Here is a 12,826-nt window from a genome sequence, read left to right as displayed (position 1 = left end):
TACATTGTTTTGCTTCAATTATGAAATTCTTCTGCTGCGGTTGTGCCAATGCTTCCTTACGGGCATAATGTTATGATGTCGTAGAAGGAATTGTTTGAAAAGGGCATTGAGCAATTTGTTTCAAGCACGGCATATAAGAACTGAAGAGTATCACTTTTATATTCTGGAATCTCACACAGGATGTCAATGCTTTGGTTCACTTTTTAAAGACAAATATTTATATATGAGCAAATCATGGCGCGTTAGTAAAAGACCTCTACAATCTAATAAATTAGATTGGTTCATATTCTTGTCGCTTTTATCAGAGAAAAAATAATAATAAAGGATTAGGAAAATGCTGCTAACCTACATCTGGGCCAAATTAGAATAGAACACACAATTTCTACAGTACTGATTATCGTCAGTTTTAGAACTCAAAATTAACAATCCAAGATGCAGAAGGATACCAAAGCTTGTTAAGACAAAAAGAACACAAAAATTAGCAATCCTAGATGTAGGAACGCGTCAAGCTTCGTCCGAGGCAACCATGTCTGCATCCAAACCTTCGATATTGCAACAGGGAGCAAGATGGGTAAGAATCAACATTGAGAGACATCAACGCCCGCCACCTTCCACGCTCCACCATGGCCGCCGCTCACGCCAGCCGCCGCGGCGCTGCGTCGCCCGTTGATGTTCGACGGTCCCGAGGCAGCGGCGGTCCTTGCGCTGCCGCCGCCGGCTCCGCCCCTCCTTCCTCCGGAGCCCCCGCCTCCGCCTCTGCCACTCTTTCTTCCGAAGCTAGCACCGCCTCCGCCTCTTGCCCCGCCGCGGCCGCTCCGACAGGAAGCGCCCTGGAAGTGCGCGGCCACGCAGAGCAGCGCCCGCGCCAGCGCCAGCGTGCATAGCGCCCTCGTCCTGCGTCTCATGGTCATGGCCTCCCACCCACCGAGGCACCAGGCTTGCGCGGGCGGCAGCCAGCGGTGGAGGCGCGCTGCGACGATGCTGGTCTCTGGCTTTGGGCGGTCGCAGGCGGCGCCGGCACACTGCGATGCTGCGTGTCTGCGGGGGAGCGAGGAGTGTGGGTCTGCGGGATTGCAAGCGAGATTTGCTCCTTCCTTTGTCACGATCCATTGGTTTGTGCCTTCCTTTTTTGCAAGTGAGGGGCGTAGGCACCAAAGATGGGGAGATCGCAGTAGGATAGGAGGCAGGACGAAGTCAATTGTTGCACTAAAAAATTGTCCACTCTTTAGTCTTTTTAGTAGTAGGAGATAGGAGATTGTTGAGCCTTGATTCCAGATCGGACGGTTCGGTAAGGTAACGGCATTGTTGCCTCCACACTGACCCTTGTCCTCTCTTCGTACCCTCATGACTGACACCCAACGGGTCAATCCTAGTTTACCTCCGAGCATTCCTAAACCCCTACCTAAGCTAGGGTTTCCACGCATGGCGACCACGACGCCGCCTCCGGCGATCCTAGGCACGCTTGGCGACTTCACATCGCGGGAGAACTGGGACAAGTTCTTCGCGCTCCGCGGCACGGGGGACAATTTTGAGTGGTACGCGGAGTGGCCTAACCTCCGGGCCCCGCTCCTCGCCCTCATCGGGGACAGCGGCGCCGCGGCGGCGGCGGGGTCAACCCAGGAGATCCTGGTGCCGGCGTGCGGGAGCTCGGCGCTCTCGGAGCGGCTCTACGACGCGGGGTTCCGCCGCATCACCAACGTCGATTTCTCCCGCGTCGTCGTCGCCGATATGCTTCGCCGTCACGCACGCGCGCGGCCAGAGATGCGCTGGCGCGTCATGGACATGACCAACATGCAGGTACAACCCGGTGACATAGACTGCGGTGTATGGGCTGGGTTGGTTCATGTCGAGCTTGGATTTTGGGTTTACCGGCAATGATGCTGTCTGTCACGGGATAATATTTTTGGACGTTGGTGGTTTGGTAGTTGTAGTGGTGAAGTTTATTACTTGAAAATTTGAAATGCTTGTATATGCTCTCTTGCAAATTATAAATCACTTTGGCAGCCAAAGTAAAACTTCTCTTATTTTGACCAAGTCTATAGAAAAATGTACTAATATTTACAACATCAAATTAGTTTTATTCAATTCACCATGCAATGTGTTGGAGAGTGAACTTATTTGGTATTACAGTATAGGTGCCAATGTATATTTCTATAAACTTGGCCAAAGTTAGAGAAGTTTGACTTAGGGCAAAACCAAAGTGGTTTATAATTTGGAACCGAGGGAGTACTAGTTATTTAGAATGGTGAACTTTGAGCTTAATGATAATGTTGGAGCTATTATTAGTTTCTGCTTTGCAAATTGCAATGCTCTATCAGGCATGATGGTGTTATGGAGATGCTATTGATTACTGCATATAGTGTCAATGTAGCGTCTATCTGAGTTTATTGTCTATCACCTAGCATGTCAACAAATGATCCATAAGCTCAGTGTTTCTGGGTGATTTGAGTAGGCAACACACACAGTTCAGCTACATTTGGTTGATTCCAGATTTTCAGTGCATGAGTTATGGTGCATCTGTATAAGGTTTTTGCCCTAAGGTAGCTTTGACAAGGTACTATAGTGTTTCAGCTTCTGCAGCATGGTAGATGAAACCAAACTAAGGGAAAATGTTTTGTTTGATTGAGATTCTGGATGAGCCTGTACTATACCTGCGGGCCTAATTTTGTTATACCTCTTTCAATGTATGGTGAACTTTCTCTGTTGCCTAAACTGTTTTCTAACTTTTCATGTCCTACCTATTTATAGTTTGTCTTTGACCCTTTCCATTAATAATTGCTAGGTGCTCCTAATCTTAGTTTGGTGTGCTTTATTTTTCAAGCGATTTATTTCCAAAAAAAGAAAAATCTGACATTGAATTGCTAGTTTGCAATTTATTGATGCCATACTGGATCAAAGTTACGCTAGGCGCCGGGCAGAATCTAGGCGGAGACCCCTTGCCTAGCGCCTAGGCGGGATTAATCGCGCCTAGGCGTTCCTAGGCGTTTTTCTAGGCGTTTTGGCAATATAGCCAATATATATGTATATATCCTATATATTATGTATATATCTATTTATAGCACAAAATCTGAATATAGGTGACAATCAATATGAAAAGAGGGTGACTTGGTACTGGATTATTGGTCAGTTTTTATGCTGTATGTATCCACTATTTCTAATACACCTCTTGTCACAGCTACTTGACATATCTAAATACCATTTTGCACATGGGCCATTTACCCTCATACCTGGATGTTTTTCATTCATGATTCATGATAAATCCAGCAACCATGGCTTTTGAGGCGTTGTGGCGTCCTGTGGTGCTGGGGGTATGCCTAGACGCGGCGCCTTCTAGGCGACACCTAGGCGATATGGTGTAACTAAAACCCTGTGGCGTTCTGCGGCGCCTGGGGTATGCCTCAACACCTATGCGACGCCTCAAAAACCATGGCAGCAATGCTTAATACATATTTCATATTAAAACTATCTGACATATGAAATTACCAGTTTGCAGATGGGTCATTTGATGTCATTCTTGATAAAGGAGGATTGGATGCTCTTATGGAGCCAGGGGCTGGGACAAAACTGGGGATAAAATATCTAAATGAGGTATATCGGTGGATTTATGCTGAATTTGGATGCTCTTTTTTAGTTGTTGTAATGGATAGATCTGTTGATCCTACTGGAAATGCTATTTTCTTGGTGATATGTATGACCGTGCAGGCATCTTTTGCAGGCCAAGAGAGTTATGAAATCAGGAGGGAAGTTTGTGTGCCTTACCCTTGCAGAATCCCATGTTTTAGGTTATTTTTCTGTCAATTTCTGTCAATTCTTGCCTTTTATTTTCGTTTTTATATTTAGTTTTATTGGTCTCTTAGGCCAGTCTCGATGCATAGTTTCATGACACAGTTACCAAGACTATAAACTAGGTAACCGAGCCACATGAGTTTCATGGGGATGGAGCTCCTCTCTCATCTGATGAAACTCCTTCATTTAATGACCCTGCTAAGTCAGCAATTTTGCTTATGTGGCACCCTATTTAATATGCATGACACTCTCATGAAACATGCATTGAGACTAGCCTTATACCAGTCTCAGTGAGGGTTTCATTCGCATTAAATGACATGACACATCAGCAAATCAGCATATGTGGCGAGGTATTTATGAGGAGAGGGAAATCGATCCCCACGGTTACCCTGGAGATGAAACCCGATGAAACCTGTGTTGAGGGCGACGAGTTCCAATCTTGCGCTCACGCGGATCCACTGCGTCACGCGCGTCTTCTGCTTTCCTTTCTGACGCCGCAGCCCGCAGTTCACTCACGTACGTATCGGAGTAGTAGTTTCTGCTTTCCTTTCCGGCAATGCTGTTCACGCGTATGTATCGGAGTAGTACTTGAAGGGACGTGTCCGTACATGCTTGCTCAGCTTGCATGCAGAACGCAAGTGAACCTGATACTTCTAGCTTGCATGCAGTGAAAAGCTTGCATGTACGTTGACCGAAGTAATATTTGGTGGAACATATTTGAAACTTGTTCAGACATCATCGAAATATATCTTGAGTTTGAGATGTACGAAATATAATATTTTTAAATTATATGTATTCATAGCTCAAAAAAATGTAATCATTTTAGTATATGTGTATCCACTCATGAATATTGGATTAATTAATATATTTTATTTTATATGATTATTTGTCAGCATGCGATATATTGTAGTTAACAAAGTGACTATGTTTAATTTCGATATATTTTCAAATGGCTACATAGTTTATATGGCACATAGGATCACAACATCATGCATACATTAATTGTTACAGCTTGTCTTGGAAACAATGAAATGAAATCCCCCACTGAGAGAGCGAGTTTCATTTCTCAATTCAAGTTTGCAAAGATGATGTGGCAGTCTTGGAAACTGCAAAATGAAACCCACCACTGAGATTGGCCTTATACATCTTCCTGATTTCAAGTTTTGATGCTTTTTTTTTGTTTAAATTTTGTTTTGAAGCTTTCAACCAGGCTTCTTTCATTTTGTTTTCCTGTAAATGATTTTACTGAGTTTTTCCCCTTAATTATCAAGGGAAACTCTGAGCATCAACATCTATAATTACATGTAACTACCTCCGTTTCAAAATGTAGGGTGGATTAGGATTTGGAAAAGTCAAACTTCGTAAATTTTGACCAATGATTACTCAAATTATATGTATGCTTAGGACATGAAAGCAATATCTGTAGATTCACATATCTTCTAATACAAATTGATTTTCCAGCAATTAATGATATATTGTAAGAGTAATTGATGTTCAAAGTATACTTCTAAAGACTTTTCTAACTCTTACTATGCCTTATAAAAAGAAACGGAGGGAGTAGTATAATTTCAAAGGTTGTAAGATCATTGAACTATTTTAAACAAAGTTTCTGGTGTTTTCATGCAGCCCATCAAGATTCTCCAATACTAGTGGTCAAGAAGCTTTAAAAGTTTATATGGAGTCCTGAATAACAATAATTATTGAATAGTGGTACTTACGATGTTTTCCCTTTTCCCTTCTTGCAGCGCTTCTTTTGTCCGAGTTCAGATTTGGATGGGATATGAGTGTTCAAGCTATAGCTAGTGAATCCTCTGAAAAATCTGCCTTCCAGACATTCATGGTGGTCATGGTAAAAGGGAAGATGGGTGTAGCTCAAACAATAAAATCATCATTGGTTCAATCTGCTGAATACTGTAACATGAGACAGGTAGTTTTATATTCTTCTGGTAAACTATGTGAATGATGATTTGACTCTGCTCAGGATATTTGTTCATCTAGTCACTTCTATCTTCTGTCTGTTGATGCTACAGGCAAATGCTGTGATTCGTGCTCTTGGAAATGAGAACATCATCCGGGAGTCGTATTCGTCTGGTGTTGATGTACTGCTCTCATTGCGAGATCTTCAGCTAGGAGCTATAGGAGATCTGAAAGTGATTGTCCCAGGACGAAGGAGGCAGTTCATTCTTGGTGAACAGGAAACTTCGCTATATTGCTATAAGGCTATTTTATTGGACGCCAAGAAGCAAACAGAAACATTTGTGTACCACTGTGGAGTTTTTATTGTGCCTAAGGTCTGTTAATATTGTCAATTTGCATTGTTGGTTTTTAGTATTTACTATTAAGTTGTTTAACTGAATCTCCTGCTGATCTTTTCCTTGATCACTTTCTTTCTTGAAAGAATTAAGTTGAATAAGTGGATGCATTATGCATTATCATGATAAAACACGATAGAAAGACCATTGAGGAAGTATTGTAAACTATGCTGGAATTCATTGTTCTTGGGGTTGGGGTGGGTTCATTTCCATTTTCTGAATCCATAACTTTTCGATGAAAGTCTTCAACTTGTGCTCCTTACACCAATTTAAGTGGGAATGTGACCTTAATTAATATCCTAGTTTTGCATGAACATGCTTACTTCCTGAAAATGTGATTAAATGGTTAATTGGTGATGCGTGACAAGGCAAATACTCAGTTACTTAAAACCATGTAGTATATACAATATACAAAGCCTGGACCCGTCCAAGCTATACCATCCTGTTCAATTATTAAGCGTGATTTCCAGTTTTTATATGCTTTTGCTAAAGCACCTTCAATGTAAGTAACTAAGTGGGCAGTGAAAGAATGTCTCAAGCAAATATATCAAGTCGGCCAAATCAAACTCCCCTGCATGTGCTGGGATGCTCTCACTGTTGGAGCCCTTTCAGGGAAAGGGAAAAAAAGTGGCTTGGGAGAAAAAGAAGAAACTCAGAAGTGTCCTTTCTTGTTAATTTTGACAGAAGTTTGAAAGGGTAAGAACAATGTGAAATAAACAATAAGCATCAAGGACAATAAGTGATAAACACACTGCCTCACAAAGCCAATGTAGCAATGTCTTTGTAAGTTTGTAGCAGAAAGGACTTCTGTCTTAAGGACAATTTTTCTATAGCCTGGGGATAATGCAGCAGAACCAATGATGGCATGTTAGAGAGGCCAGATTAGATTAAAACTGTGTTGTGCCGATTGAACTAATGCTACAAATATAGGTCAAGGATTGCTTTGGTCTCTATGCGAATCTGTTTTCTTGCAACCCAGGGGTGACTGAATATGTAGTGTTGTATGGGGTTCTTCCACTTTTTTTTTATTCTTAGGATAATGATGCGCAGCCCTTCTGTGTGTTTGGGAAAAAACATGTCACAAATATGCTTGATTTAATGTAAATGAACTGTTGATCTACAAATGGATTTATAGTAACACTGCAGCAATAGCTAGCTATAAGTAACAAAAAACTCTAGTTCCTTGGGCTTGAAAATCGCTAAGGAACACAATTGGTTTCAGGCTCGGGCTCAGGAATGGTTATTTTCTTCAGAAGAAGGACAGTGGCATGTTGTTGAAAGTGCAAGGGCTGCCCGTCTAATTATGGTACAGTTATTATGAGTGCAAACGCAATGTTATTATGACATTGCTATTTTGGCTTTATGTTACTGGATTTCTATTCAACTGCTCATATCTATATTATGTTAGGTTTTCTTGGACAGCAGACATGCAAATATCGACATGGATATTATTAAGGTGGTGTTTCTGACTTTCTGTTATCACATTGTTTAGACTTGAGAGATTGCCAAAGGCTCCTATTTTAATATGATCCCTGTCCTGATATTATTATTTTGCTATTTCCAGAAGGATTTATCTCCCCTTGTTAAGGAATTAGAACCTGGAAATCCTGAAGAGGAGGCCCCTATACCGTATGTCTTGATGCTTTCTAACTGGGCATTCATCACCTTTTATTACTAAAAAGGTTGCATTTGCAATGTTCAGACCATAATGAAAATTCAACAAATCATTAACCCACACTCTTAAGAGTTAATAGTTTGTAGTTTGAGCAAATACAGGTACTATCCAAGGACTACGATAAGGTTTTAACTTTGATTTTTAGGATTACCAGTTGCATGGTTTGAATGGAGATCTGTAGATGCTAAATCAGTTTGGTTTGTCTATATTCTCTCATGATCTTTTTCTTTTTTTTTTAAGATAGGAACTGAACTAGTTCAATTGGTGGGAACTGAACCCTTCTGAAAGAACTTGGTTTTCAATTTCTTGTTTTTTGCAGTGCCACCTAGTTTCTTGTAGGTTTGACCTTTTTTTTGTAGAATACCCACGAGAGTTGTGTACCATTGCATTGTGGAGAAACGAATAAATTACAGCACACCCACCACACTGACACAAACAAACTTGTACCGGAAACAACCATGCCTTTTACACCAAACCACGACAACACCAGCATCTATTATCTATTAGCGGCCTCTAGATGGGCAAGACCTCTAACGCCTGCAAGGCTCCATAGGTGTGGCTCTTCAAGGATTTGCCTAACAACAAGCTGGATGTTAGGGTTGTTCCCATTGAAAGCACAATCAATCTGCACACATGTTATCTGCAACAAGCCAAAGGAAGAACTTACATTTTTTAGGTGCCCAAGTCCTCCAAATCAACTCAGAAGGTTCAAAAGAAATTGACCCGATAAACAATGCTTTGTAGGCCGACTTTGTTGAATAGTGTCACGAACTCTGATCGGATTCACTCACAAATCGAAATTACAGCACATATTGACCCGATAAACAATGCTTTGTAGGCCGACTTTGTTGAATAGTGCCACGAACTCTGATCGGATTCACTCACAAATCGAAATTACCGCACATATGAAAGCTCTGGAAGGTTCTAGAAGTGTCTATAGAGAGGAATCAGTACAAGGGAGGAGGAAGAAGGATTAAAGGAAGAAGATACAACTCTAGCCTAAGCTAGCCTCGAGCAATCGCTCGCCTCTATTCGAGCTCACGATCACCGCCACCGGGTTCGTGTTCTGGTCTTCGACACCCTTCTCAGCTTGACCTGCTTCTGTATTTGTTTGTGCTGCCGTGGCTTCCTTCTTGGGCCAGGACAAGTCTGGTGCTAGAGCCCACTCACTTCACCAGCCTGCTAGCCGGCCTGGCCAGCCCATGAGGTCCCTGACATACTTCTCTCCTTGAAACACTGCTTGTCCCCAAGCCGTGGTAGAGATATCCAAAACAAACTCAAAACCACCAGGATCCCATGGCACTTGCAAGTCATTGGTGTTTAGTGTCAATCTGACATCATTCCAGACCTGTACCTGTGACGTGCTTCCCTCCTTGTAACACGGCTTGTCCCCAAGCCGTCTCAAAAACAGCAAGCAAATTTGCTCCAAATCTCCAGGATCCCAAACCCAAACTGATGTCGAAAACAAAACAATATTGAGATGGTGGTGACCACCTGGATCCCAAGGCACTTGGATATGTGGCCAGTCATCGTTGCTTATCAGTAAGCCATGCTGATACTGGGCAATGGTCTGAATTTTAGGTAGCTGCACATCTATCTGGAACACCAACTTGCAGCTTGTACCCTCAGCAAGAAGATTTTGGTGAATCTTGTTCCCAAGTACTGCATATGGCACAAGCCACAAGCCACAATTGGAAGTGAAACCAATGCAGACTAGAGTTGTGAATGGTGCACATTATAGAGAATTAGATTAGGGGGCAATTGGCCACACCTCAATGGGAGGGGGGTGCCTTCTGTTATATAGGGCTGGCTGGCCTTGCTGTACAAGGCAAGGATAATTCCCTTGATTTACATCTGCTATCTATAGTAACTAATCCCTGATTTACATCTGCTGATCTGCTATCTATAGTAACTAATCCCTGATTTACATCTGCTGTCTATAGCAGCTAGGATATCTACAGACGGCATATTCTATTGCCTAACACCTGCCCGCAGTCGCAGCGGGAGGCTCCCGGACGCAAAAGCTGGATCAAAATTCTCGAAAGAGTGCTGTCGGAAGCCCTTTAGTCATGATGTCGGCGAACTGGTGAGAGGAGGGCACATGGAGAACCCGAATCTCACCAAGGGCCACCCTTTCGCGGACGAAGTGTATGCCGATCTCGACGTGCTTTGTTCGCTTGTGGTGGACGGGGTTGGTCATCATGTAGACGGCGCTGACATTGTCGCAGAAGACAACGGTGGCGGACGACAGCTGGATGTGGAGCTCCTGGAGTAACTGTCGAAGCCAGCAGCACTCAACCACAATGTGAGCCATAGCCTGATACTCTGCCTCGGCGTTGGAGCAGGACCAGGAAACCAGAGTGTCGCCGAGATAGACGCAGAAGCTGGAGGTGGATCGTCGAGAGTCTGGGCAGCCTGCCCAGTCAGTGTTAGAGTAGGCAGTCAGTTTGTCGACAGACCTGGTGCCAATGTGGACACCCGAGGAGAGTCCCCTGGACGAAGCGTAGGATGCGCTTGATGAGCGCACGGTGAGGCTCGCGTGGGGCGTGCATGAAGAGGCACACCTGCTGATCAGCATATGCCAGATCAGGACGAGTCAGCGTCAGGTACTGGAGATCTCCCGCCAAGCTTGTGTCCTTCTCTGACAGTAGATCCCCGTCGGTTGCGGATAGCTTGGTGTGAGTGTCAACAGGTGTCGATGTCGGATGACACTCAGCCATGCTCGCGCGCTGAAGAAGCTCGGCAGCGTACTGTCGCTGGGAGAGGAAGAGACCATCTGAGGAGCGCATGACAGCGATGCCGAGGAAGTGGTGAAGAGCGCCAAGATCCGTCATGGCGAACTCAGAGCTCAGCCGAGTCATGATGCGCTGTAGGAGGGCCGAAGATGAGGCGGTGAGAACGATGTCGACGTACAACAGTAGGTAGGTGAGACTCGTCCCTTCTCGTAAAATGAAAAGGGACGTGTCGGAGGTGGAGGCGGCGAAGCTGAGCTTCCGGACGAAGGTGGCGAAGTGCTGGTACTAGGCCCATAGAGCCTGCTTCAGTCCATACAAGGACTTCTGCGGACGACAGACATGATCTGGGGTGCCAGGGTCGATGAATCCTGGCGGCTGTTGGCAGTAGATGGTCTCCTTAAGGTGGCCGTGAAGAAAGGCGTTCTTCACGTCCAGTTGGTGAATGGGCCAGGCGCGGGACGCGGCGATGCTGAGTACAGACCAAATGGTGGCCGGTTTGACAACCGGGCTGAAGGTCTTGTCGTAGTCGATGCCCTCGCGCTGGGAGAAGCCGCGGACAACCCAGCAAGCCTTGTGGCGGGCGAGGGACTCATCGGCATGAAACTTGTGTCGGAAGATCCACTTCCCTGTCACGACGTTGGCTCCAGGGGCTGCGGAACGAGCTGCTAGGTGTTGTTGTCGACGAGGGCCTGGTACTCATCCATCATCGTGGCACGCCAGTTGGCGTCGGCCAGCGCACTGCGGTAGTTCGTCGGAACCGGCGACAATGAGGATGATGTCGTGGCCGCCAGCAATTGATAGCTGACGCGAGGAATGGCACCCGTCATGGTGCGAGTGGCGCGCGGCGGTGGCAGTGATGGAACTGGAATGCTGCCGGTGCCGGTGTGGGCGCCGTAGGTGGCGCCGGGGCATCAGGAGCCACAGGGGCTGCTGGGGCTCGGACATAGACGCCATATGGGAGCGGTGGACGTAGACTCGTGGGAAGGGGACCACGCTGGGTCTGGGCGAGGGCACGGGACCATGCCCGCCCGGTGTCGAAGACGGCGATCCGTGTGAGGCCGCAGCATCTGAGGGCGGCTGCTCAACATCCGAGTGGGATGAAGCGACCACGGGCGTCGAGGATGGAATCCCACCTGCAACAACAGTAGGACAAGGTACCGAAACCATATCGTCATCGAGGAGGAAGTCTAGGGAAGCGGAGGAGGGTGAGGCGGCTGCAAAGGGAAAGGTGGTCTCGTCGAATGTAACATGGCGAGAGATGATGATGCGACGGGTCGATAGGTCAAGGCAGCGTAACCTTTGTGCGAGGGGGGAATATCCTAGGAAGACGCATGCCGTGGAGCGAGGGGCGAGCTTATGTTTGGAGGTTGCTTGCATGTTGGGGTAACAGAGGCACCCAAAAACACGCAGATGGCTATAGGTTGGCGGCTGGTTATGCAGACGAGTGTAGGGAATTTCATAATGAATGGAGGAGGATGGGCGCCTATTATGGAGGTAGCAGGCTGTCATGAGCCCCTCGGCCCAATATGTGGGCGACAGGGAGGCATGGAGGAGCATGGTACGAATGGAATTGTTGAGTGTGCGGATGATGTGTTCAGCCTTGCCATTTTGGGGTGATGTGTAGGGGCAGGAGAGGCGAAGGTGAGTACCTTGAGCAGCGAGGAATTTGATGGTGGCGGTGTTTACGAATTCAGTGCCGTTATCAGCCTGAAAACATTTGACGGGGAGGCTGAATTGTGTTTTGGCAAAGGCAGCAAGCTCAACTAAGTGTTGGTGGACATCAGATTTTTCTCGCAGCGGAAAGACCCAACAGTAGTGAGTGAAATCATCCAAATAGACCAAGTAATATGAAAAACCAGACAGACTATTGATGGGGGAAGTCCATACATCACAGTGAACAAGTTCAAAAGGTGCATGAGTTATGGAATGCGAAGAACTGAAGGGTAGACGCGTATGCTTGCTTATCTGACATGAGTGACATAGCGAGTGATCTACTTTATTACATGAAACAACATGAAGTTTGTTAAGACGTTCTAAGGTGGCGGGGGCTGGATGACCGAGACGTTGATGCCACAGTGTCGACGAAGCAGCCAGGAGAGCATGAGGTGGGGCGCCAGGTGTGGAGGCAGGCATGGTGTATAGGTCCCCGTCGCAGTTACAACGGAGAATCACGCATCCCGTCCTGAGATCCTTAACAAAAAAACCATGGGCGTCAAATTCAAAGGAACAACTATTGTCGCGAGTGAATTGGCGAACGGATAACAGGTTGCGGACTATGGATGGTGCGACGAGGATATTATTAAAAGCGAAATTTGTTG

The 12,826-nt window shown here is 45.6% G+C and overlaps 2 protein-coding genes across 3 annotated transcripts in view; one reads left to right on the top strand and one right to left on the bottom strand.

The window, feature by feature from the left end:
• Positions 579 to 911, bottom strand: LOC110436444 (rRNA 2'-O-methyltransferase fibrillarin-like). The gene has a single exon (XM_021463543.1). The coding sequence runs from the start codon at positions 909 to 911 to the stop codon at positions 579 to 581; it is 333 nt and encodes a 110-aa protein (XP_021319218.1).
• The window catches only part of LOC8070809 (methyltransferase-like protein 13), a 37,407-nt gene continuing 25,926 nt past the window's right edge, over positions 1,346 to 12,826 (top strand). The window contains exons 1-9 of one of the 2 annotated variants that reach the window (XM_021462497.1): positions 1,347 to 1,797; positions 3,265 to 3,391; positions 3,487 to 3,588; positions 3,716 to 3,782; positions 5,532 to 5,713; positions 5,817 to 6,077; positions 7,321 to 7,404; positions 7,507 to 7,554; positions 7,663 to 7,727. In XM_021462497.1, coding sequence (XP_021318172.1) covers positions 3,541 to 3,588; positions 3,716 to 3,782; positions 5,532 to 5,713; positions 5,817 to 6,077; positions 7,321 to 7,404; positions 7,507 to 7,554; positions 7,663 to 7,727 — 755 coding nt within the window. In that variant the 5' untranslated portion in view covers positions 1,347 to 1,797; positions 3,265 to 3,391; positions 3,487 to 3,540. Of the gene's footprint in view, positions 1,798 to 3,264; positions 3,392 to 3,486; positions 3,589 to 3,715; positions 3,783 to 5,531; positions 5,714 to 5,816; positions 6,078 to 7,320; positions 7,405 to 7,506; positions 7,555 to 7,662; positions 7,728 to 12,826 lie in introns of both variants that reach the window. The other variant, XM_002447643.2, reaches the window with a different exon arrangement.

This window comes from Sorghum bicolor, chromosome 6 (assembly GCF_000003195.3).
Source record: "Sorghum bicolor cultivar BTx623 chromosome 6, Sorghum_bicolor_NCBIv3, whole genome shotgun sequence".
NCBI lineage: Eukaryota > Viridiplantae > Streptophyta > Magnoliopsida > Poales > Poaceae > Sorghum > Sorghum bicolor.
Note: the sequence above shows the minus strand (reverse complement) of the source record. Positions and strands in the feature narration are given on the sequence as shown.